The 27,805-nt window shown below is 39.1% G+C and overlaps 1 protein-coding gene across 1 annotated transcript in view; it reads left to right on the top strand.

Moving 5' to 3' along the window:
• The window catches only part of LOC308654614 (protocadherin alpha-7-like), a gene marked incomplete at both ends in the record, with an annotated part of 173,337 nt that extends 145,911 nt beyond the window's left edge, over window positions 1–27,426 (top strand). The window contains 2 exons of the mRNA XM_081304283.1: window positions 2,269–2,357; window positions 27,116–27,426. Coding sequence (XP_081160409.1) covers window positions 2,269–2,357; window positions 27,116–27,426 — 400 coding nt within the window. The remainder of the gene's footprint in view (window positions 1–2,268; window positions 2,358–27,115) is intronic.
• Window positions 27,427–27,805: the final 379 nt, after the last annotated feature.

The raw sequence follows: 27,805 nt of genomic DNA, 5'->3' as shown, positions 1-27,805 counted from the left end.
AGAAAAAAAGGGCAGGGGATGTGGCTCAGTGGTTAAGTGCCCCTGGGTTTAATCCTCAAAACAAAATAAAACAAATAATTGCTATTCTTGTTAATGTTCACCTCTGTTAGTATCTTCTCCATCTTTTTGCTATCTTTTTGTCATCAATAGCATAAACTTTTCAGAGGATAAACCACGTGCAGGGCCTTTATTGAATATCTGGAGACCAAATCTAGCTTATTTTAAATTAACCTAGAGTAATAGCATTACTGTAAGACTCAGATTGAATATAATTTTGCTTTTTCTACTTAGTCTTTTTGACGGTAATTGATTAACTACCATTATTCCCAGAGCTGATCTAATATCATGCCATGGGGTCAAATAAAATATTCATTATTTGTGAGTGTCTTTGGAAACCAAATGGGGAGGACCAAGAAGTTAATGATCACTATTACCCAAAGGATTTAATTTTAAAGAAGAAATAAAACTCCAAACGTAAGCCCCTCAAAATATCTGGGCAACTGTTAATTGAATCTTCACCAAACTTAGACCCATGTTTAAAGGGTGGGCTTACAGAGTATATGTAGAGTTAATGACAAATTAGTTCTAGCCAATTAAAAATACATTAGATTAAAATAAATTAACATCCTCTCAAGCATTATAAATGAGCAAAAATCATTATTAATGGATACTATTTCTGAATCAGAAGCAATCAGAAAAGGCCTGAAAATTGTAGTTGACTTGGTAAGATGTCATATTGGAATCTGGGTTATAATTTGAGGCCAGAAACACTCATGCAGATGCCAGAACACTAAGTATCAGAAGGAATTCTTTATACTAAAAAAATCCAATTTATGCTTTTGTCTGTATCTGAGCTATTGATGGAACCACACAATAGATCAAAACATGTTTAAAAACATGTTAAACTCTTGAAATTGAATTAGTGCTTTGCTTGAAAAGTACCAAAACTATGAGATGCACCTTAAAAACTACATTTAAAATAAAATATTAAAACATATTATATCCTTGTTCCACTTTCAAATGAAAAAAAAGCCAAATATGCTCCTATTTAGATTTCAATTAAGGTATTATAAGATTTAAATAGAAGAAATGAAACAGTATAGTACATTGAACACATATTAGAGTTGTAAATTTAAATGATACTCATTTTTTTCAATACATGTGTTTGATCTCTTGGCCTTTCCAGCCTCAAATATCATGTAACTGTTCTTCTGAAAATTCTGCTTTGAGCAGAACTGGTTCCAGGATAGTTACAAATTTATGAATCTGATTGAGTCCATATAATTGTTGGTAAGATCCCAAAACATCTGAAGATTAATATTTATACAAAAAAGGAAATTCTAGGTTGAAGATAAAGGGAATAGTAGTTGAAGGTGAAGGTCAGAGCTTAATGAATAAATGTATACTAAATATGTTGTTTGAAGTAAGAGAGTAAGAGAGCCTTGAACTTATAGTTGCCTTTCCTCATAATAATTGATCTGTTGCCTGATCTGTTGCCTCACATAATCCCTCAGCCAGTAGTTTAAGTTTTGTTTTAGTTATTTAATTTGCAAGATAAACAAATGTCTAGTTAAGAAGTGTCCTCTCATTTTGGTGAGAGTCTAGTTGGATATTGACTCTTAAGATCCTTCCTGTTTATTCTGTTCTTCATTCATTCATCCACACATATTTGAAGGTCTAATATGCATCAGCAGTACACACACATAAATGCAATGTTCTTTCTATCCTTGGACAGTTTTTGTTCTCTCTCTGCTTTGGACAAAATGTTAATACTACCATATTAATCAATCAAATGGCCAATTTTTGTATAATATTACAGTTTTCAGCAACTAATTTTAGTATTTTTTTAGTATTTTTTTCCTCTTTACTATAGAGATCCCAGAAACAAGAGAACCTACAAGGGAGGATTGGCATCCTTAAGAACAAGCTTTCCTCATCTGCTTCAGCATTAAAATATTAAAATGCCATTAGCCATCCAGTGGTTCTCCTGTTAGATTTAGTGAGTACCACATGGCATTAATGAAAACCAAAATTCCCATAAAGATAGAGCATATTTATTGCCAGTGTGGTACAGCAGGAAGTAAGTCAGTGATGATTATGCAGTTTATGTAAGGTGACTGCTCAGCAATAATTGCTGCAGTTCAAGCTTGAGAAGAATGTGTTAGTTGCAGCCCTGCCTCCATAGATGTAAGCAGTTTCCAAAGTGGAAGGAGAAAGACATTTGTGCTAACATATCTAACATATATTTGGGTCAATATGTTTATTCAGCTCTGTGCACCTGGAGGAGGCTGGCATTCTACGGGCTGGTCCAGGAGGGCCTGATCAGCAGTGGCCAACGGTATCCAGTGCAACACCAGGTAAAGAGCTGAGATCTCTATATTCCTGTTTGGTTTCTGGAAAACAATCAAATGACCAATTTTTGTAAGACCAAGAATGTTGATGACTCCCTTTTGATTCTTTCCTTTGGGGAAAATATTGATTTCTATACATATATAATTATTTTGATTTTATACTTATTATTTGTTAAGAGTTAAAAACAGCATGAGGGTGTGTGTGTGTGTGTAATGAAATTCTTTCAAAAAATGATCTGATACCTTTCAAATGCGTAGGCCATCCTAGCCACATAGAGATGCCAGATCTGCTTCTCCCTGCACAGCAATATCCTCCTGCAGACGGAATTTTATTACCTTGGCATTCACACTGCCAAACATGACCACCTCGATTTTTTTCATTTAGAGGATCAATGGGGACTGGCTCTTAATCTAAACTTTCAGGAAAGAGATTCTCCAGGTAGGGGGGTGGGGGCTGGGGTTGTGGCTCAGCAGCAGAGTGCTAGCCTCGCACTGGGTTTGATCCTCAGCACCACATAAAAATAAATAAATAATTAAATAAAGGTATTATGTCCAACTACAATTAAAAAATACATATTAAAAAAAAAGATTCTGCCACATTAGGTAAAACAGTCAATGGATGAATAAATAAAGGAAAATTGCTTAAACTCACATTTCCTTATTCTTGCCCAATCACTAACACAGTGTCATAAGATAAAAAATATGGCTTTTGCCCAACCCAGAAGCTTGGGAGGCTGAAACAGGAGGATTGAGAGTTTAGAGCCAGCTTCAGCAAAAGTGAAGCTCTAAGCAACTCAGTGAGACCCTGTCTCTAAATAAAATACAAAATAGGGCTGGGGATGTGACTCAGTGGCCAAGTGTCTCCGAGTCTAATCCCTAGTACCAAAATAAATAAATAAATAAATAAATAAATAAATAAATAATTTTAAAAATATATATTATATATATAATATATATATATATATATTATATATATATATATATATATGAAATATGGCTTTGGAGGCATATTATATATTGGCTTTGGAGGCCCAGCCCTATGGCTGTTTTCAGAAAGGGAGGATTACAGTTGGTAGAGACTAAATTATCCAACTAATTAATAATTATACTCTAGTTAATAACATAATGATAAACTTTTGTATGAATTACATTCATTTATTTCTCATGAAAATTATTATTACCCCCATCTTACAAATGAGGAAACCAAGGATCATGTAGATTTAAGTAATATCTCCAGCGTAACAGAATTAATAAGTAATGAAGACAGAATTAAACCAGGGTGAGTCTAACCCCAGAGCCTGTGTTTTCAGCAACAAGACAGATACTGTTTCTTCTTGTTAAATTTGTCTACCATAATCTTCTATTAATAAACCATCACAATGATGATAGTAGTTACTAATTATCAATACATAATATGCTTAGACACTGTGCCAAGCACATGACATGTTAGTTTGATTTATTCCTCATGACAATTTTGCAAGGAACTTATTATATCTGTTTAATTAAAAAAAAACATTGGAGATGCAGAGAGGTTATGAAATATATATATAAATTCACACAGCTTATAAGTAGCAGAGGTAGGATTCAAACCCAAATTTGTCTAGCTCCAAATCCAAGTGTATATAACTTGGATTTATTTTCATAAAATGGCTGTTTTGCAAGAGTCCATCCGAATTCAAATATGTACACATAACATATGTACATATATACATACATAACAAATGTACATATATACATACATAACAAATGACATAAGAATGCATGTGTAAAAAATTGTTTCCAAAGATAATCAGGTGCCTTTCAAATAATTAGACTAAATAACATGTGCAGCTAAGGAACTATTTTTACTGGCAACTGAAAGGGCTTTAATTGATTATAATCAGCCAGCATTTGCTATTTATGAATGTTGCACAATTCAACTGAAAGTAAGTTTTGTCAGAAAAAATGCATAAGTTGAAGCAATTTATTAGAGAGCTAACACTGCCAGATGGCAAGGAGAAGAACATAAAATAGTTCATTGAACAAATCTGCAACCCTAATGTCAATTTGAAGTGAAGAATTGATGTAGGAGAAAGTAGTTTGAGACCACCAAATGTTACAGGATATGGAGGCATCTGGAAAAGTGAGAGCTACTCAATCAAAGCAGCCACATGAAATCATGCCTTGCTATCCTGTTTTCATTTCAGCATTATTTTTTTTTTTTTCTCATAGGAGCACTGTAGGTCAGCCTGTTGAGGCAGGGACTAATTTTGAATTCATTCTCCCTCTCATTCGTGATGCTGGCTGGTGTATATTTCTAGGCAAATAGGAAATAGGAACTGTCTATTGATTATTTCATACACCTGGCCTAGGTCTCTCCTTCAGATTCAAAAGGATGTTTTTGACAGAAGGTAGGGAATGGGTCTCCATTGCTTACCTTTCCTACTGGTGACGCAGAAGTCACAGGCCTCATGAACCTTGCTGGCTACAGGTGAAGTCTTCCGTTTACTCAATGGTGATCTAATCATACTTTTCAACATGCTTCTGCATCAACAATTGAAGTTAAAAGGCTTTTCCTCTGCCTTCTATCCTGTCCTTTTGGTACTTTCAGATTTCAGGACTCAAAATAGGTTCTGCACTGTTTGGATGGAATATGGCATAAAGATTAAGAGTACGATTTGGTATCAGTTCTGAGTTGAATTCCAATTGCAAACTTACTTGCTGGGCGAGCATAAACTAATTGCTTAAATTCACACTTTCTTAATTATCCTTTGTTTAAATTTATTGTAATAAGAATAGCACCTATCTTATTTATTTTCCATGAAGACCAAAAAGAGAAAAAAAGGCTGAACATAGGACTTGACATATAACATTAATAAATATTTAATCTTGTTACTCCTTTTTTTTTCTTGCAATACTTTTGTGCAATCTATGATATGGCCTTAATTGATAACTTGATAGCCAGAATTCAGTAGTTCTCATTTGTAGGCCCTGATACAGGTCCTCTGAGGTAGTCTGGATCTCCCTGACATCTGTTTAGTCCATTTATCCCTCGGCAGCCCCTCTGGAGATGAAATAAAAAAGGTTGTATTAGTTGTGGCCTAAAGAAAAGGAAAATGTTCCCCAAACTTGGCCCAGCCTGCCTGTCAAGTTTCTTTTGTCCTTAGTACTTCATAGTGAGTGTGTGGTTGCTTCCAAATGGCATCCTTACACTTGTGCCTGAGCCCTTCCCATGACCAGCCAGCCACTCATTAGTCTGTTCCTAGGGATACTTGTGATGGTACTCGTGAGGGCTATGGCTATGTGCATAAAGGGGGTGGAGCCTCCTCTTGCTCCATTTATGTGTATTTCTTGAAGTTGCTTTTTCCTCTTTTCATTCTTTTGCTTCATGACTAAACTGTTGATTTATTTTTACACTCTGTAAAAGCCTAGGATAAAGATGCCATAGTCTGAAGGGATCAGTGGAGGCATTACCAGGTGATGTTTTCTGCTGGATGAATACATCAGGCATTAAGCTGGTTAATCCTGATTACTGACCCCTTTCTCCAGCCTTACCTCTTGTGTGAGCAGACCTGGATCATGGGCTCCCTTATTTTCTTTCAGCTTCTCATGAGACTTAGCAGAGGTTAGCTAAACAGGGAATGCACAGAATACAGCTACAGCCTCCTTTTCAGTCGGAAAGAGTATTAAAGGGCTAGTCACTCTCTTTACAACTCTTTTTAACATTCTGAATGTGAATGCCCTGAAGAGGTTTTAATGAATGCTCTCTTGTGATTAGTTCCTAGAGAGAATCCTGTGAGGTTATAAAAAGATGGTCCCTGCCTGCCAGGGAGCTGGTCTGGCCACAGTGGGCCAGCAGCTTTGCTATCTCCTGCTAGTTTTTCTAGGGTCCTCTTTCTATCTTTCATGAGATCTCAAGACTTACTTAAGGTAATAGTTACTTTTAGAGTGGGAGATATAGTCAGCCATCCATATCCTCAGCTTCCACATCCAACTACAAATGAAAAAAAATATGAAAAAAATTGCATCTATAGTGTACTGGACATGTACAGATACATTTTTCTTTTCATTCCTCCAAAACAATATACTATAACAACTGTTTACATAGCATTTACATTGTATTAGGTATTAAAAGTCATCTAGAGATGATTTAAAGTACACAGGAGGATGTATATAAGTCATAATATGCAAATACTTCACTATTTTATACAAGGGACTTAAATATCTGCAGATTTGGGTGTCCATGAGGGTCCTAGAAACCATTCCCCATGGATACCAAGGGACAACTGTAAGATGCAATTTCTCTATCTTCAAGTGTTCAGGGAATCCCAAAGCACACAGCTGCCAAAGATAACATTATAGTTTATGGATCAAGGCCTCAGAGGATCTGGGACTAAACAGTGAAAGATAATTAGGTAGGAGAGAATACTAAGGCATTGAGGCTTAGAGAACTTTAATTTACAGTGACTAGACAGTGATTCTTAAAGTACAATTTCCAGAACAGGAGTACCAGCAATACCTAGGAACTTGTTAAAAATGTAAATTCTGAAACCCTACGTTGGACTTACCAAGTAGAAACTCTCAGCAGCCTGTTCAAACAAGCCACCCATGTGACTCCAGTGTACCCTAAAGTTTAAAAATTCATCTAGAGTAAATATTCCTTATGTTGCCAACTATCTTTGGAGGCCCAGAAACTGCAAGGAAGGCATCTGTTTATGATTCTTATGAGAAGCTGGGACCTTTCCCACACCAGAGAGATAATGAATTGCTGAGAGCTGGAACTCCAGAGTCAGAATGACCTTCCTTTGAATCCTTGCTCTGCCCCTCAATAGTTGTATCCCGGAACCATTACTTAACTTTTCTAGTCTCAGTTTCTTTCTCTGTAAAATTGGAGATAAGAGGAGTATCTGCCTCATAAAGGTTCTTACAAGAATTAAATGGTATAATAATCACATATTACAGAATAACAAGTCTGTAGTAAATAATAGCTATTTTTATGATTTTTTTCCCCAATGGATGAGTCTACCCTTGAACTTCAAAATCTAGATCCAAGTTGTTCTGAGTAGTCTCTGTCAGAAAGCTCTGTTATTATAGAGAATATTTTTTTTTACAGTGCCTCTTTGTTTCCATGGGGGATTGCTTTTTCCCTGATTTTCTACATTTCTTTATTCTGTGGATGATGTACACAGTTTATGTGCCCTAGTTTTATAGAGGTTTGTGCTCTTATTTGTCTTAGAAATTCCTGCCTCTCTAACAAAACCAGCTCCCCAAGGAGAGACTCCATGGAGACTCCTCTGATTTTTTTCCCCAGAAAGAAACCATGTACCTTAAGATTTGGGGAAGCCATTTAGGAGCACTGTCAACATGAATTTTTCCATCTCACGAGTGACTGCAGCCTCAGGCCTTGTTGGAGAATTTAGAAAGCATGCTGTTCCACTAACCTGCTCACCCTAGACTTCTGCTGTTGTCATGGCAATGACAGTCCTAGGAGGTGTGTACATATCCTTATTTGGAAAAAAAAAAATGAGAACAGAGATTTTGTGAGTGGGGCACCTCCCTCCTGTCGGTGTCCTCCACTCTCACTGTCCATCTGACAGCCCAGGAGGGCCAACTCAGCTTAGAAATCTCTAGCTGAGGAAAGTTAGTCCTTGTAAGATGCAATTTCACTTTCTGGTGGGGTGTGGAGCTCATATTTCTTGGAGTTCTCTATGTAGGTTATGATGAACAAAGAATTGGTTCTGGACTTGCCTGGAGGGAGGAAGCAAGTCTGATGTAGGAAGGGAACTTAGCATTCTAAATCTAGGAGAAGCCATGAGCTTAGTGAATGGAGCTTCTGACTTCATCCATTTGTGATTTTCTTCATCTCCTTCTTAGAGGAACACTGTTTTGTTCTTGTATTTCTTGTTTTCAGTGGGGAGAAAACTTTATGGAATGATCGTGGTGGTGCAAGGCATTGTGCTAAAAGCCCCCTGTGATTTCTTTTATTCTTTCTTAAATTTTATTTGTTCTTTTAAAATATACGTGATAGTAGAGTATATTTTGACATATGTATACAATCATGGAGTGTTTTTAATGGTCATGTAAGTAAAGGACTGGAATTGAGATATCCTGGTTTTTCTAAAGTTAAACATATCTGTATAATAAATAGCTCCTGAGATAGTTCTTTCCCTATATACCTTGCATTTTCCTGCATCTCTCTCATTTCCTTTGTACAGTTCTTCCAGGATTGGAAGCCCTGGACAGAACACAGAGTTGGGCCGTGGTATATAATAAAAGAATTTCTTCCATAATAGTGGCCCCAAACAGAGAACATTAAATGGGGACTCAGATTTATGCTCCGGGACACAAATTTTAATGAAACACATGATAAGCGGGAAAGAGCGGCAAGAACTGTTCCCTTATGCTACAGTTTCCTTCAAATCCCACACATGCAGAGATACAGGCCAATATAGGATAAGGAAATGGAGGATATAGGATAAGGAAATGGAGGAGCCTCGTTGTAGTTCTTTTGATTATCGTTGATCCCTTTACTGTGCCAACTACATGAAGCAATATAGTGTGGTCCCTGAAAACTTCATCCTCAGAAACAACTTTTGACTACATCTTAGAAATTATACATTTTATCCTTTTGTTTAAGAGTGTCACTTGGAACAGGAGAATTTCTGAATTATACTTCTAGATCTCACAAGAAACCATTCTTTGTAGCTGAATTTTTAAGCCCTTCTCAGGATCAGGTTTCTGCCAGGGAGATCCTAGTGTCACAAAGGATCAGAATTTGTGGATGAGAAGGTCATTGTCTAGTTGGTGAAGGATGTTCCTTCACCAACTTTGCCACCTGAGTCACCAAAGATGACAGGATACCTGTGTGTTTGATAGCTTTGTGGGGAAGGTGAGATGGCGTGGAGTGTCTGCATCTCATTCTGTGGGAAAGATTGCTGGGATTGTTTAGAATCAATAGTCTTGGAACTCCTCTCTAGGAGGTATTTGAATAAGAAAACCTGCTTATGACCTGGGTTTAGGGCAGAGGAATACTAATAGTTTGTAATTCCTTTTAGCTTTGCATCTCTAGCAAGCCTTGCCCTGAGCCTCCCCTAGTAAACTAGAAATTAAAGCCTTCCCCAACAACAGCAGGGGACTTTCATGAAAATATTTTCTGAGAAACAGCCCAGATACCAAAGGAACTTGAAAAATTCATCTTCACAGAGGCATTCAGCTTTGTGGATGAGAAGGTCGTTGCCTAATCTGGAGAAACATATTCAGGTCAAGCACTGGCTAGAGACCAGAGGCCTCTAGGGAAAGGTCAGAAGATTGCTCTTTGCCAGAAAGCCTGGAAATGAATGTGTGGATTGGAGATGAGATTTTCTGTGCCTCAGCACTTGGAGTCTCATTACTCACAATTAGAAAACAGAGGGGGTGGCAGAGATAGATGTTATTCTGCTCTTATCTAAGTTAGAGCAAGAGCTTCCTCAGCAACAGCTCTGACTACAATGTTCTATCTCCCAGGGAGTGGGCTATGCAAAGGACTGGAGAGGTCAGTCCTAAAGAGGGAAGTGGGAGAACAAAGGATGTTTGTGCTACTGTTAAAACAGGAAATTGCAAGTTTTATTAAAGAAAAAATCATTATACTCAGAGGCATATTCATAAAACAGTAGAGTATGAAAAGGTAACTTTTAAGAACCAAATTTGGATCCACAAGAGAACAGAAACAATGAGAAATTTATCATTGCTAGTATTGTATCCCTTGTCTGTTGAATACCCAGTCCTGGGTCTCTCACATGAAAAAGCAACCAAACTTTAGGCAAACAAGTCTAAATGAGCAAGTTCATTGTTGATGGTTCATGAAAATCCACCAACTTGGTCTTGCTTCCAACAGTGGACCAATCCTGTGTCCAGAGCTATTTCTATAGGCAGTATCATGGGCCAAAGCTAAGTAGTGAGGTGACAATCCACAGATATTCCTCTCCTGTCTCTTTTGACTCTGCATCATAAATACATACTGTCTTACCCCAGAATACCCAAAGTATCTCTGTTCCCAAACTCATCTGGAATCAGGTAACCTAAGGGTCTGTATTAAGACTAAAATTCCCATCCAGTATGAGTGACTTACATTAGATGCACACTAAATTGCATGTCAGAGAGGCCAGATTTGGGGGGCTAAGAGTATCACAAGGTATAAACAGCTCTGGGGAAGACACCTTTGAGTCTGTGAGTTTCACTCTGTGTTTGATGGTGTGCTGATGTACCATGGACTACAGATTTTTTCGTCTTAGCTAAAGCCTATTAGTGGAGATGGTGGGGGCAAGCAAGCCTAAGGAAGATCTTCTTTTCTTAAGGATGTGTGCCAGTGGGAGTGTCTTTGTTGGTCAAAAGTCTTCATATCCTGTACTGTTGCCCCCTGTATTATAGAACAAGAGGAAGGAAGACTTAACAATAGCTACTATTTATTGAGAACTATGATAAGCACTTCACATGTATTGCATAGACAAGCAACTTTAAGGGAGAAGTACATTGTTTCAGATAAGGAGATTGGGGCTCACTTATGACTTCCTTACATTTACATAGCTAGTAAATGTGTTTTCCTCACATAAATATTCCTAGTGTCAAACAAGATGTCTACACACACTGATTCTTAAGAAATATTTGTTGAATTCATGAACAAATACAATGACAAGGGGCAGTATTTAAACCCATACCTGCCTGCTGCAGAGCCCTATACATTTAACACATGACTATTACTTGTCCCACATGACAGGTGAAGGGAAAAGCTTAGTTGTGTCACTGTCTGAATTCCTGGCCAACTTTAAGGGTCTGTATTAGTTTGACATAACTGCTATAACAAGTTACTATAAATTTAAAAATTAAAACAATACAAATTTATTATCTTATAGTTGGCAGGGCTGCATTTCTTCTGGAGACTCAATGGAAGGACCCATTTTCTTGCCTTTTTGAATCTTTAGAGACTCTCAGCATTTTTAGGCTTGTAGCCCCTTCTTTCATCTTCAAAGCGTGAAGTACGGCATCTACAAATCTGTATGCCCCTCTTTCACTTTTAAGGACACTGTGATTATATTGAGTTCACCTGGATATTCAAGGATAATCTCTCTATCTCAAAATCCTTAACTTAATCCTATTAGCAAGGTTCTTTCTACCATATAACATAATGTATTCACAAGTTCTAGAAATTGGGATGGGGCATCTTTGGGGAGATATTCTTCTGCCTACCACAGGATCTTTGAAGTTCAGGTAGCAGTAGCTGTGTGTGTGTGTGTGTGTGTGTGTGTGTGTGTACTACAGTAGAGGTGAAGGTAAAATCAGGTGCATATTAGGAGCAAGACGAGAATATAGTGAATATGGACTAGACTTTAAACCCCCTTTTAAGGCTACTAATTGTCAGAAGTCTGGTGGAGACTGATTGGTCATTCCCTTTTCCCTCAAAATTTCAATTAATTAAGAATAGAGATAAGGAGCCAATCGAAGGATCAAAGTTAGCATCAGGTTTAGTATTGGTACAAAATGGCCTGGGGTATGTGATAGGGTCTCCAACTTCCCAACTGAAAAATGGCAGTCATCTCCCTTTGTGAGAAGATGAGATGATGATATGATTATTATCAAATATAGGCTGAGGTAGAGCAGAGAAAGGGAATGAAAATTAAGGTGGAAGAACAATGACTGTTGATGCTAATTTTGCCCATTTAAAAATGAAGCCCAAGGTCTGGGGATAGAGCTCAGTTGGTAGAGTGCTTGCCTCACATGCACAAAGCCCTGGGTTCAATCCCCAGCACCACCAAAAATAAAAAAAGAAGAAGCATAATCCATTTAATATCAGGCTTTTAGTAATCCCCACCCCAATTAGATAAGCCAATTAGATAAGCAACTCTTCCTGGGCCCAGTAATAAAATAGAGCTAAGATGATAGTTGTCCTCCTAGCACATTCCCCAAAGCATAGGACTACTGATTTGATGGGCATTCCTTTCTCTTTGGATAAAGGTGGCAATGTGGAAAGAGGAGGAAAAGAGTTCCCACTACATTAGTATGTTAAGGACTAAGAGATACCACTGTGCACCAGGCTTAAGAACATCAGTCCAAGAGGTGGGAGGAGGCAGGAGAGGACAGAACTCTTTGGATCACTCACAGGCCAGTTTGGAAGGAATTAATCATGGCACATGGTAGATACTAAAACAATCACTGTCCACAACAGATCCAAGGGAACAGGAAAATGTATGTTGCCTGCCTTGCATGCATCTAGCATCTGTGAGTGCAGATTAAATATATACTCAGAACTTCCCTGAAGTTGAAAAGAGGAGAATTAAGGGCCTAATCTGCCACAGTCTTGGCTGGGCACAAGATCACGAGCCACTCACAGCTTTGTCGATTCAAACAGCAATTCTTTATTCCCGAACTCACACCGGCCTCCACACACGTTCTGGGGCAATCCCGTTCTGCCACCGCCCAATTCACCTACTCCACGAGGCTTTCTTCTCCAATACTTTCTGAATCTCACGAGAACACAACCGGAGCTCAGGCAGCAGGAACACCCTAATCCCAGCAGCAATAATCTTCAACCTTCAACTTCCCTAAAACCTCTATTGTCTTAAACCGGGAACGCCCTAAACTCAAGGAGCGGGATACTTCCTCAAACCTGATCAGATCTAAACCCGGATCCGCCCTGGTCCTTGAGCAAGGTCACCTTACATGCAATGTCAACAGCGAAATTCTAAGACAAGTCCATTTAATATGGGGTACGCTGGCAAGGAAATTTCGATGCATCATTCCTACTTGGCAATGGCCCTCAGCACTAATCCATATGTACCTATGCATTGAGGGCCAAGGAGTAGGGAGTGCTTCAGCGAATATTAAGTCCCATCTGTTTTCCCCCAGTGCTGCTTATGTATTGAGAACAGGAGTTATAGTGTTTGGGGCCAATTTTATGGATACATACAATACCTTGGGATTTGTCTGATTTTTAGTGGCATCTTGCTTAAAACCTAGTTTCACACCAGTTTCCTCCTTGAGATTCTAAAGGCAAGAAGGCACCTCTAAAACTTAGGGCCTCTCTATATCTCCACAGCTTGACACTCCACATACCACTGACAGTGATTGGGCCATGGATTCCATGAAGGAGCTTTCCTAGAGGCCAGCCTCCCCTGTGGGCCCCATGTGTCACTGAGATGTTAGTCCAACTACTGTCCCTGTCATCTGCAGTCAGTGGGGCTGTGTTTAGTCAGTGGTCAGTTTCACCTCAATTTCCTTCAGTTAGACCAAGCACAAACTGATTTCTAAATTTGCCTTTAGAAAATCTCTTTAGGGAGGATGAGTTTTTTGGTATATCCTCTCCATGTCTAGGGAATTAGAGATATAAATTAGCTTCTTTGGTCTTTCTCACGCAGAGTAACAACCTTGCCTCCAGGATAATAGCCCTCTAAATGGTTGTGATTTGAAGGGCACCAGGAAGATTCTCCCACAAGCCACTTCTCAGGCAGGTCCCTAGAACTCCATGATTAACCATCACCAGCAGCATTTTCTGTTAAAATCCTTATTTATTCCTTACCCCTACCCCCAACCCCCATAAAGAAGTGAAATATAAAGTATCCCGCCCAGGGGATCTTTCCTTGTCTTTTCTTCAATATAGAATGTGGTTGTACCCCTCTATATAGTCATCAAATCATCGTGTATTAAGTTCATAATCAGCCTAGGCTCTGTTCTAATATGAATAAAATATTAAAAGTAATATAGTTCTGTCTTCATCTAGTGGATAAGGCAGAAATGTAAAGAAATAAGGTGGAAATTTGATAATGTCATATGATAAGGACCACAGTTGTGTCATGCATAGGTAGAACAATGTCAGAGAAGGAAGCTGGAACAAATTGCCAGGGCCTGTCCATCCAGAATGGGGCCCAGGATTTGTCACTGTCATAAGCAGTACAAACCTTATGTAAATAAAGTAAGCTGGTCCATCTTTCTCAAAAGGATCCTCAAAATTGTTTTCACAAACCCCCTCTCAGCAACCATGAATAATAAATGTGGTGGGAGACCAGAAGATGGAATTGGGAATTTAGGGGTTCAAATCAGAGATATCAACTCACTAGGATGTTGTAGGATGTTGAGGGGAAGAGAGATCTGGGCAAAGGAAATAATACATGCAAAAAAAAAAAAAAGTCAGAAGTGCATAATCTGGATGACCAGGAAGAGTACATCTGATAGATGGGGTGGGATAGGGCTGCTGGGAAATGAAACCAAAAAGGTGGACTAGAGTCAGATTTGTAGGGCTTTAAATATCCTATTTAAAAAGTGAAGTTTTATTTGCTGGCAAAGGAGAACCACTAGGTAGGTTTGTTTTTAGGAAAAGAGATTCTTTTAAGATCCCTTAGCTTTATTGAACTTTGAAAAGCTACCTATGAGATGACAAGATGGGATAATACTAACAACTCAGTGTTTTTTTTTTTCCCCAAACCAAGAATTACAACTTTAAGTGTCTAGAAAGGGAGAATCAAAGGGGAGATAAATATAACATTTTTTTTTTAAACAAAAGGACAAGCTTTGAAAATGTTCTTAGGCAATTCTGGTGTGTTGGTGTGGGTCATGTCAGAGAAAATGTGGACAATGAAGGACAGATTTGTTTAAAATTTGCCTTATATTAGTTTCTTAAGAGAGGCAGCATTACATAGTGCCTCAAATCCCTGTTAATACCACCTAATAATTGTGCAAACTGTGCTCAGATTTATTAATGTGTAAAAGAGGAAAGAGTGTAGATTGTGTAATAATTAAATGAGATAATGCACCGGGTGCAGTGGCACATGCCTATAATCCCAGCAGCTGGGTAGACTGAGATAGGAGGATCCCAAGTTCAAAACCAACCTCAGCAACAGCAAGGCGCTAAGCAACTCAGTGAGACCCTGTCTCTAAATAAAATACAAAAAAATGGGGAGGGGCTGGGGATGTGGCTCAGTGGTTGAGTGCCCCTAAATTAATCCGTGGTACCAAAAAATAAATAAATAATGAGATAATGCATGCAAAATGCTCAGGACAGTTCTTAGCTTGTGGTAAACACTCAAAAATGTTATCTGAATCTTATCTCTACTCAATTTAATACTTCTGTCACTTAGCACCATGCCTCCCAGTAAAATGGAATTCAAAATGTTTTTACTGGATTAAATGGATGGGATTGAAGTGTGTAGAGTTGGGGTGATGGTGGTGATGGAAAGAGTTTTCTCTGCATCTCGTTCTCTGTCTACTGCAGCATTCTGACAGCATCTCCATTTCATACGCTCAATGCAGAGATATCACTACTTGTCTTGAAATGGTTGCTCAAGGCTGAGAAGTGACACAGCAACACAGAGCCTGGGATTGCTGCCAAATTTTAAGAAGCACAGATTGTAATGTGAGAGGGGGAGGGTAAAGAAGAAAAGTTTGAACTAAACGAAAGCCAGAAGCTGTTTTACTGTTAGGTAAAAGGATCATGCCTCACATAGTTCCAGGTGGGGCAGGCAGTATGAAACCTTTGGGAAGTCACTGTTAAGTGCTGATGTTGAAGGAGAGACCCAGCAGAGGACTCAAGTCCAGGCAAGGCTGCCTTCATGAGGCTACACATATAAAGAAGGCTCTGTTTGTCTCAATGTCACACAGTCACTGTCTTGAGGTTCTTAATTTGTTAATAAGCTCTCCCGCCCCCAGCACACCCCATTTTCATGTGTCACTTGATCCCACAAATTATGTAGGGGGTTCAGGCTATTTAGGGCATTTTGTCTTAGCTAGTTTTTGAGCCACATCAAGTTCGTGTTTCTTTCAATGCCTATCTCTATTTAAAAAGAAACAAAAATTAGGAAAAAAATAATCTGTTCAGAATTTTAAAAAAATGAATAATGCCTCATTACCTACTTCTAGCCACACTCCCCAGAAATAACTACTACTAAAGTAGTATATTTAGTAATAGTAGTAGTAGTACTGGGGGTTGAACCCAGGCATTCTTTACCACTGATCCACATCCCCCTACTTCCAGCTAGTGCTGTGTGTCACTTAACTCAGCCCTTTTTATTTTTTATTTTGAGACTGGGTCTGGCCAAGTTGCTTAGGGCCTTGCTAAGTTTGCTGAGGCTAGTTTTGAACTTGCTATCCTCCTGCATCAGCCTCCTGAGCTGTTGGGATTACAGGCATGAGCTAAACCTCACCCTGCTCAAAATGGTATAATTCTATGCATAGTAGCATATAGCTTGTCTGTGTGTGTGTGTGTGTGTGTGTGTGTGTGTGTGTGTGTTTAACACACACCTAAACTGGTATATATAGATCTGCTTTATTCTTCTTCATAAGGGAATAGTACTATGTTGTATGCTGATATTTTATTTATCCACTTTCCTTTTGCTATCTTCATATTTTAAACAATGCAGTACACATTCTTATACATATATCCTTATATCTTATCCATTCCTACTAGTACTTATAAAAGATAGATTTCCAGAAATAGGATTGCTGGGTCGTAGGCTATAAAAATATCAAATTGCCGAGTGCAATGGCCCACACCTGTAATCCTAATGGTTTGGGAGGTTGAGACAGGAGGATTGTGAGCCTCAACATCTGCCAGCCTCATCATCTGCGAGGTACTAAGCAACTCATTGAGACCCTTTCTCTGAATAAAATTCAAAATAGGGCTGGGGATGTAGCTCAGTGGTCAAGTACCCCTGAGTTCAATCCTTGGTACCAAAAAATCATCATCATCATCATCATCGTTGTCATCATCATCAAATTGGCATTCTCTTATCTGCAATTGGATTGCACTTATTATACAATTCCCTCTGCCCTCTACCTCCAGCTAGTGCTGCTGTATGTTCTTAACTCAGTGACACCACCAATAAGAGACTTAGCCTCCAGATAGAGAATACTGAAGCCGAGAGGGAAGAAAATATACTTGAGAATAATAATAACAGCTAAAATATATTGAACACTTAAATTATGTACCATGTATTATTCTAAGTATTATTCAAGGATAAGCTCCTCTAATCTGTTCCAACCCCAGAGATAAGGCTTAGTAGTAGTAGTAGTAGTAGTAGTAGTATTTTGGTAACAAGGATTGAACCTAGAGGCACTTAGCCACTGAGTCACATCATCAGCCCATTTTATTTTTTGAGACAGGGTCCCTCTAAGTTGCTTACGGCCTCTCTAAGTTGCTGAGGCTGGTTTTGAACTCAGGATCTTTCTGTCTCAGCCTCCCAAGCCATAGGATTACAGGTAAGCACCACTGCGCCCAAGAAGGTTATCATTATTCCCATTTTACTGCTTAGGAAACTGAGACATCTCAGGTTTAATAAGGTTATGCATCTAATAAGAGGGGGACAGGATCTGAAGTGGGGCTGTTTGACTTCTGACTCTGCCCTTAACCACTGCACATAAGTCTCCAGAAAGTTCAAAGCCAGTTACTCTACCTTGTCTGTTCCTTAAAGCTATTATTGTATTTACTCATTTACTTGTCTTTTTCAACCTAATATTCACATTCATATTCCTAATTCCTAGCATAATGCCTAATTTATAGTAAATAATCAGCTTAGTTGAATGAGTAACAATGCTCCTGGGAGGTAGCTAGTGTATCCATTTCATAGATGAAGAAATTAAAAGTCATTGTTAATTCTGCTGTCATATATAACTGATTAGAATAAATAAAATTTTTAAAAAAGTCAATGTTAACCAAATAATATAGTAGAAAATGGTAGCAAACAGAAGGGTGGAGCTGATGTTTGAGCCCAAGTCTCCTTTTTTCTTTTCTTTTTTGTCCTTTTTAGTTATATATGACAATAGATTATGCTATGACATAATTATAAAAGCAGGCAATATAATTTGTTCTAATTCAGTCCCCAATATTTTATTTTCCCCTCTCTTCCTCCTACCCCCTATTCCTTCTCTCTACTGATCTTTTTGCTGTTTACTTTGATACCTAGTTCAGTGTATCTGTCTTCCACCCACTCTGGTGTCTCCTTCAGAGGCCCTGGAGCATAACTCCCTCCCTAGCAACCATTGCTAAACTGGAAAACTTCACAGCTGGATGTCCTCCATGACCCCTGAGGGGAAGAGTCTAATAGAGGGTGGGTCTCAGGAAAGTAGAGCTCCTGGAAGTACTTTGTCTAGGATTTGGCTGTTGGGGTGGTGTGTGTGTGTGTGTGTGTGTGTGTGTGTGTGTGTGTGTGGCAGGAGGGGGGGGGTCCTAGAGGGATACTACATAGTGGTAATATCTATCCTTATTTTAGAGTTTCTGCATGCCAGGCATTATTCTCTGTAATTTAAGAGTCTTGTCTCTTTTTAATGCTCACAATCCCATTAGATGGATATTGTTATCATTGTTTTGCATGTGAAAAAAGGGTGCTGAGAAGCCAAGTGACTTACTTAAGGTTACCTTACAAATAAGTCCTTGTTGGGAAGCTGAGATTCCAGCTCAAGTCTGTGTGATGTGCAGAACCTACAATCTCAGCACTCTGTTCCCCAAAGATTATACAGAGGGGGAATTTTGAGAAGAAGCTATAAAGGGAAACTACCCTCCCTAGATCCTGGGGGACCTTAACAACTAGGAAATAAGATAGAGAAAAACCATGTAGCCTGAGCCCTGCTGAGCTACAGGGGTCATGGAAAGAAGAAATGTGATTTTCTTCTTTTTTTAAAAAGCTGACTGTGGAGAGCTATGAAGGTTTGAGACCAGCCATTCCAATGTTTGAATCTGGGTTCACAGCACATGATGTCTTTATACTCTTAACCTAGAAATGGCAGAGTTATTTTGGGCACAAAGCGAGAGAGCTTTGGCTTTAAAAATATGCCAAGTGTATTTATCTCTTCCGCTCCAAGATTACTGAAAATTAGCCCAGCTGTGGCCTGAGGCACCAAACAGCCACAGAATCTTATTACAGATCAGCTCAGCCCACCCAAAGAGAGTGAAACACCCAAAAGTAGCAGCTCCAGTGGCTCTTAGGGAAGGTATAGGATCAGCCTCCCGCTTGCCAAGCCTTGCTTGCAATCTCACTTACACTATCCTCCCCAGCTATTCTAGATTTCAAAATGCTGGACTGTGATTCCAGTTCAACTCTGTCTCTCACCACTTCCCCCAAGGCTTCACAAGAAGTAAAAATAAATAAATAAATAAAAAATGAATGAATGTATGAATGAATGAACCAACAAATGACAATTGGATTATTACTAAATAACAGTGAGACAATAATTTTTCAGCTTTTTATTGTCAAAACCCTGTGCAATTCAGGGCAAATCATCTTGCTGTAATTCAAGCCTTCTGATTTCTTTCTTTCCTGCTGGAGATCAAATCAAGACCTGTGCCTGCTGAGCAAGCACTCTATCACTGAGTTACTTTCCCAGCCCCAGTCTTCAGATTTCTTACATATAAATTAAAATCCTTTAAATACATATTTAAATACATTATAAATTTAATTAATTAATTATAATAAAGTAAGTGTATTTAAATAAATATACATTGCCAAGTGCTCAATAAACTGCTTGACTCATGATGAGCAATCAGTAATCCTTAAACAAAGAAATGACCTTTTTTTGCTCTCATCTTGTTAATAAGAAAAATTGAATGAGGTTTTACTTTGTGTCAGACAGTGTGCTATGGACTCTATAAGGACAATTACATTTAATGGTAAAACAACCCTAAAAGATGGGTGCTATTATTATTTCCTTTATAGATGAAAACAGGCCCAGATACATTAAGTCTTTTGCTGAACATAATTTACATGATGTACTGGGGCTTAAACCTAGATATTCTAATTACAGAGCCTAAGGTGTTAGAAAGAACAGGGAGTATATTTTTACATTCCTTTCTTTCCAGGGAAAATTCTTTCCATTGTTCACTGAAGCACCAGGGAAACACTGGAAATGCTGAGCCAGGTGTTGGTAGCTTTCTCTCTCTCTCTCTCTCTCTCTGATTGAGGACAGGATTTGGATTTCAGACCTGGATTCTCCTGTATTTTGTAGCTTTTTACTAAGACAAGCTTTGCCCAATTCATAAAGGATTGGGAGGAGGAGCTCATCCAGTCGGTTCACAAACCCCACAAATGGGATGGGGGTGGGGAGGTAGTTGGAAATGTTTTACAACCTGGTGTTTCAGCGGTTTGAGGGTGGATGGCTTTTGCCGTTGGTCAGGCTATGCATGTGTAACTCCACAATCTGTTAAATTCTGAGAAAGAGAGGCAGAAATAAAGACACAGAGAGATTAAATGGTCGCTCAAAGCCAAAAGGTGCAAAGGAAATCAGAGCTGCTTGAAAGCAGACAGGGGTTGGCTTTCAAGGTAGAGGCGACAAGCACAAGGAAAAGTAAAGGCGTCCTGTCCCCGTGCAGAAAGCCTCTGGCTTTTCATTTGCAAACGGAGGATTTGCAAAGCCTTCAGAGCCCTGATTCTTCCCAGGGTAGTCGGAGACTGCAGCAGCAGGCCCCGCACCAGAGAAGGAGCAGTCCAGGGGAGCAATCTGACTGGGCCGGAAGCGGCTGTAATCATGTAATAGCTTTTGCTAGCTGCACTGACTTAGCGAAGTGGGCGGTAGGCCGGCTCCAGAGTGCTGTCTGGCAAGACAGTCCCCAGCTTAAATCAAAATGATGGGTTTTCTGGAAGCTCTTTATTAACCTCCGCACTGAAATCCCAGAGATGGTAACAAAGGAATGAATGGGGAGTGAAGGGGCGGAGCTGAAACCTGGAGACTGTGCTGCGATTTTCCTAACTTGTCACTTCCTCATCCACACCCCTCCCCCCTCCTCCTCCACTCCTTTCCAACTGATCCTAGTTTAGAGGATCCTGCCTACCTCTCTGTGACTCCCAGACGATAACAAAACAGTTAATAACCATAACAATTGCTATTATTGTATTATGTTTCAGGGGTTTCCAAGGACCTTGCTGTACAGCTCAAGATTATCTCTTGACTGGAGCCTGCCTAGATTTGAGTTTTAGGTTCCACCAGTTAATAATCATGTGACCATTTGTCCTAAGTCCATCAATAAAACACATAGATGTTAATAATGTCTGTTTTATATGGTTCTAGTGAGAACCAAAAAGAGAAAACATGTAAATCAGAAAACTCTTTCCTGGTCTTGGTAATCATCTAGAGCAGTTCAGAATGGGGATTCAGGGTGAGTTTTACATGCTTCAAAATCTTAGAACCTTCCCTGGCATTTGATTCCCAATCAGTCCTAGTCCCTGGGGTCCAACTACATAAGCTCAGGCAGCCAGGCTTAATTTAACATGCAAGAGGAAAGTTAGGAATTTTGCCAAAAAGACTCCTGAGCAGGGCCAAAGTACATTATAGGATTACATGAAGTAATCATGCCAACTACAACTGGAGGGCATTTTTTATAGTAAAAGATGAAGATATATGTGTTTTTTAATAAAACATGTTGTGCTGGGCTGTAATTCCAGCATCTTGGGAGGCTGAGGCAGGAGGATAGCAAGTTTGAGTCCATCCTGGGCAAGTTAGTGAGGTCCTGTCCCAAAACACAAAATAAAAAGAGTTGGGGCTGGGGATGTGGCTCAAGCGGTAGCGCGCTCGCCTGGCATGCGTGCAGCCCGGGTTCAATCCTCAGCACCACATACAAACAAAGATGTTGTGCCCGCCGAAAATAAATATTAAAAAAAAAATTCTCTCTTTCTCTCCTCTGTCTCTCACTCTCTCTTTATTAAAAAAAAAAAAAAAAGAGTTGGGTATTTAGCTAAGAGATATAGCACACCTTAGTTCAATACCAAATACTGCCTCCCCCCCAAAAAAGGTATGTTGTTCTGATTTTTAAAGTTTATTTTTACTTTTTGTTCTTAAAATTTTTGATACATAATTATATATAATAGTTATAATAGTGAGATTCATTGTGACATTTCTATATAGGCACATAACATAATTTGGTCAATTTCATTCTCCAGTACTTCTTTTTTTCTGACTTTTAAATGTATCCCTATTCACTGTGAAGACATTGACCAATACTATCCCCACCAAAAGAAGCATCACCATTTTTTTTATAATTATGATCATACTCTACTAAAACTTTTTAAGTCCTATTAGTTTTAATCTGAATGTCTGGGAAGGGCTCTGCCTAAAGATTCAGATTCCCACAAGCTTGATGTCTGCCATAAATCCTCTTTCTAGGCTCTTATTTGGGTCTTGACTGCATCTCAGTCTCATATTTGAGGGTGAGTGAAGTCCTGGGAGCACTGGGGAAGGGACTTACAGGAGATCCCTGGAGGGAGGAAAGGAGGCAACATTGAAAAAAGAAATGTTTCCTCCATTGATCTTTTGTTGGGATTGACCTCCATCCTGGATTCCATCAGAAATGATTTATCTTCCCTTCTCATCTTCTTCAGGAGGGATTATGTCCTTGAATCTGCCCCAAAGGCAGGACATTTTATAGGCAAAATTAGCCAGGGTTCTTCAATGTTCTTAACCAAAAGGAAATCAGTTTAGGAGGTCAGGAAATGCTGTTTCAGATTCTGGAGCTATCCTTTCACCTGAATGATTCACAATTGAGATGCTGCTGAGCCAGCCCTCAGAGACATTTTGCTTAGACAACAACCAGAACATGTTAGGCACAATGTCTGTGAGGGACTGAAGAAACCACATCTTGTTCTGCTCTGTAGAAGCTGAACATGTGGAGGATGCACCTGAATAGATCTCTGATTGCTTCTTGGAATTTAGGCTGAGTCAGACTCATGCTCCCAGCAAAGGCTTGAGAAGCTTAGTGGCATGTAAAAGAAATTGATTAACTCTTGATGGGCTTGCTGTGAAGGACCTGACCAATAATGTTCTTTAACTCCACAAAATGAAGGCATTTCTGAGCTCTGCATTTTTTGAATGTCAGCCCTCAGACCTCAGGTAGTCCTGTATATAGCTGGAAATTTTTTCATTCTGGGCTCTTGTGAGAGCAACTAAAGAACTGTGGGGTGATGCTGAAGCCCTCTTTTAGGCACCAAATCAGAGGATCTTAACCATTTTCTAAAATATTTCTTTCTTTTTTTTCTTTTAATCTCAGTCTCTCAGAGAAAGGGTCCATATTTAAAGGTTAATAGGCAGATTTTGGTTCAATTGCAGATCTGATTATCTTAGACAAATAAAATTCAGCCTCAGAGGAAAAAAATATATATCTATTGCCCCATCCCCAAACTGCTATGGTGTCAGTTCTAGCAGGATAAGCATGGTATAAGGGAAAGGGTTGGAGGGAGAAAAGAAAGCTGCTTATGCCTTCTCTCTACTGCATGCTATAAATTCACAATATCCTTATCTGGCTCTCCTAATCCCAAGAGCTGTGCCATATATAGTTAGCCATATGTGATACCATTTATGGAGCTCTTACATTGTGCTAAGGATCAAGCTTAACACTTTACATGCATTACCTCAGTGTCTGTGGGGACTCCAAAAGTGCCATCAGTGAAGAGTTGTTTGGTCTGCTAAAGAGTAGGTGCCACTTCCACTTCTCACAGCAGTCCTTTTATTCATTCGTCCATGTTCAACCCCAGGGCTGCATACGATTTACCTATTCCAAAGAAAAAACTGTAAGGACTCATGGAGAGGGTTTGGACATTTTATTACTAATGCCCTCTTCAGTGGTGGCAGGCCGGGATACAATGAAGGGCTGCACCATTCCTATAAGCACGGGAAATATATAGGATAGTTGCACACCCACTGTGCAGGTGGGTTTCTTCAGATGTTTTATGATTACACTCCTTTACTTTATAACCACAATCATTCTGCTTTGATCTTCACCTGAATATTGGAGACAAGAGAAGGAGCCAGCTTCCCCTCTCCATTTCCTTCATTATCATTCTGAAGAGTCTTATCCCATTGCAAGCTTTTCTAGGCACTGATTAGTATTTAGTCTAATAGTCCAACAAATAGTCTAATAGTCCAAAATAGTCCAACACCTGTTCAGGCCAGGAGTTTGCTAAACACTTGTTATACATTGGTGAATAAGCAAATAAATTTCCTGCCTCTGTAGACCTTATGGTGATAAATACTACTAGGTGAAGGGGGTACCACTTGTCTAGAATGGTCACAGAATGCTTCTCTGAAGTTATATTTAAACATAGACTTGAAGAATGAGGATTCATGCTAAAAATGGAGGGGAGATCATTCAAGAAAAAAAGAAACCATAAGTGTGAAGATCTTGAGGCAAAAACAAAAACAAAACAAAACTCCAAGAGGCATTTAAAGAACTGAAAGAAGGCCTATGTGGCTGGAGTATAGTGGTAAAAGGAATATGTGGAGATTTGGAAAATAAAAAATATCAGATTATTGAAGAGACTTTTATGTTGTATTAAGGAGTTTGAGGTTTTTTTTTTTTTTTTTTTTTTCCTTCTCAAGGCAGTAGGAAGTCTGAATGATTTTAAACAGGAATGATCTAATCTAACTTCTATTTTTAAAGGATTTTACTGAACGTATGCTATACTTCCCTTTTTAAAAAGGGAGAAAGACTTAAAGGAATAAAGATGTCTTGGGCTACTGTGTAGAAGATTGAAGAGAGGCAAAAACAGAAGCAGGTTGAACAAGAAGGAAACTATTGGTATACTTTATTAAAGGGATAATGAGGTCCTAACAGAGTGAAAATGGGGAGAAGAGGACACAGACAAAATATATTTAGGAGGCAGAAAAGACAGGTGTTAATAATATATTATAAATAGAGAATGGAGAAGAAAGAAAAATGACTCTGAACTTCCTGGCTTGAGCAATGGGAGGTAAATAGGGTATCACATACAAAAAATGAAAAGGTTTAGGAAGGAGTAAATAAGATGAATTGAGAGTTTGATTTCAAATTCCTTCAGTTTGGAATTTCCATGGAATTCCCACTTTGGAGATATCAGATAGGCAGTTAGATATATTAGAACACAGAGAGATGTGAAATACAAATCTATTTCTCATTGGCATATTTAGATGGGATTTATACCCCTAAACATGGCTGAGATCTCAAAAGGAGAGAATAGAGAGAAATTAGAGAAGCAGGTCTAGGGACAAACCTCAGGAAACATCAACACATACCAGAGGAGTATCCTGCGAGGGAAACTGATGAAGAATAGCCAGAGAGAAAGGTCAGGAGAAGGCTTTGTCTCTGGGGAACCAGAAGGTGGAAGTATGGAAGATCATTGAGCTGAAAGCAATTAAGATGTAGTAAATGCACGAATTCTCTCTGCCTTCCTTCTGTTTTCCTAAAAGCTGAACATAGATTTACAAAGATAAAAGATTTCCCCCACCTTCTGCCAGGGAAAACAAAGGTTAGCCACTGAGGACACCATTGGATTCAGCTTGGAGGTGGTCCCAGTGGAGTCTATGTTAACAACCTTTACCAACCAGTCTTCGTCTGCCATTTATTTGCCTTGCATCAAGCTGCTACCCATAGGGACTCAAAGTCCTCTTTCTTTGTTTTGTCACTTCTCTAAAAGCTTACTGTTCTTTGTTGCAGATGCTGTAAGCTGAAATTCAAAGCTACCTCTTTGAGAACTACTACTTCCCTGGGTGTTTCTTATGTACATATGAAACATACATGTTCATAAACTTGTTTGATTTCTCTTGTTAATCTGTCTTGTGTAACAGAGCTCTCAAGTCCAACTAAGAACCTATGAGTTATTCTTCTCCTATATGACAAAGAAATAGTGTTTCAGGAAGGAAATGACAAATGCTTCTAAGAGGTTGAGTAAGATGAGGACTAAAATGTGACCATTGATTTTGGAAATAATATAGTGAGCTTGACATGATGGATAATTAGAGGACATTGAGAAGTGATAGGGAGTAAAACATGGAAATAGCAGATGGAGATAGTACCAAACTGCAACTGAACATAAACGGATTATTTGGAAGAAGTTTTCACATCTCCACCAAAGGAGCAGCGTCAGATACATAAACACTGCTGCAATGTCAAAGAGTTCCAGGGTCGTGACTCCTGGGATCACTCTGCCCTGACATGCCATTACTCTTCTTTTCTGCCCTGACTCTGTGGTATGTCTTCCAACTAGACTCTTGGGAAAGTCTTGTGTTGAAAACCCCCATGGGTGCATAATCATTTCCCCTAGGCTCAGTGCAATTTTCACCTCTTCTTTCAGATCCCCCTACCTTTCTCAAGTAAAATGAGTGAATTTTCTTCTCTGGAGTCCCACTATATGAATTCATTGCTGTTCCATGTATTAGACTGACTTATAATTGCTTGAGTGTATGTCCCAACTAGACTGTGACCACACTGAGGGAGGGGACTTGGTTTGGAAAGTGAGATTGGCTCCCAAGTTTTATCCAAACAAATAAGACCATTTTACAACAGGATTCCCTTCTCTTATGTGGTGCAGTATCTATCTATATTCCACTTTTTCCCATCTCTTGTTTGTTCCATCCCACCACCTCTCAAGATTATTACAATAGGATTAGGACTGACTAATTGGTTTAAAAGTTTATTTATGTTTTAGGTAGAGTACAAATCAAAATACATTTGTAGCAGAAGTTTTCTCTAATCCATGCACCAAAAGCTGTATTTTCTGTTTTAATCCAATATATTTCTTGTATTTAAGTAAGTAAGATGAGTAAGATCATCATAATCATGTTGTTTAGGAAATTCATCACAACGAATAAAAAATATGTTACTAGAAAACTAAATTCTTGGACATCCTGGTGAAAAAAATCTTCCATCCTGCTGATTTCCAAACATTGGCCCTCCCCTCAGGTTTCAAGAAATAACCCACAATTTCTTGGGGACCCAGCTGTCTGTACAGCTTTTCTTGTTCTCTCCCAGTAGAGTGGCTTCAAGGGCCTATGTTGACCCTTACTGATTTTTTTGACATTTTGTCTTTCAGAACCAGAGGCAGGAGAGGTGTCCCCTCCAGTCGGTGCTGGAGTCAACAGCAACAGCTGGACCTTTAAATACGGACCCAGCAACCCGAAACAATCCGGTCCCGGTGAGTTGCCAGACAAATTCATTATCCCAGGATCTCCTGCGATCATCTCCATCCGGCAGGAGCCTACTAACAGCCAAATTGATAAAAGTGACTTCATAACCTTCGGCAAAAAGGAGGAGACCAAGAAAAAGAAGAAAAAGAAGAAGGGCAACAAGACCCAGGAGAAAAAGGAGAAAGGGAACAGCACGACTGACAACAGTGACCAGTGAGGTCCTCAAATGGAAACAAGCCACTTAGCCAGTTTTTGTAATAATGGCAAATCTCTTCCCATGTAGCAACTCCCTGCTCCCTTCTCCTATCAACATGAGCCCTCTTAGAGACCTCAGAAATCTGCAGAAAGTTCCCCTGTATATGTTTAGACCAAATTTTACAGGTTTTGTCTTAAAAGCTTTCCTAAGTCTGGTGTTAACTCTTTCTCTCCACTCTGGCTTGTTTTCAGAACCTAAAAAGCAGACCCAAGTTTCCTTTCTCCTCCGCCGCAAAGGAGAAGCATCCCAGTCCCGCCAGTGAGAGGTTGGACTCTCTGCCCTGTGCTCCGGGGATCCTGTCTTGATGACACTTGCAGGGCAGGCTGAATGATTTTGAGAT

Source organism: Spermophilus citellus (genome assembly GCF_964194105.1).
Source record: "Spermophilus citellus genome assembly, chromosome: 1".
NCBI lineage: Eukaryota > Metazoa > Chordata > Mammalia > Rodentia > Sciuridae > Spermophilus > Spermophilus citellus.
Note: the sequence above shows the minus strand (reverse complement) of the source record. Positions and strands in the feature narration are given on the sequence as shown.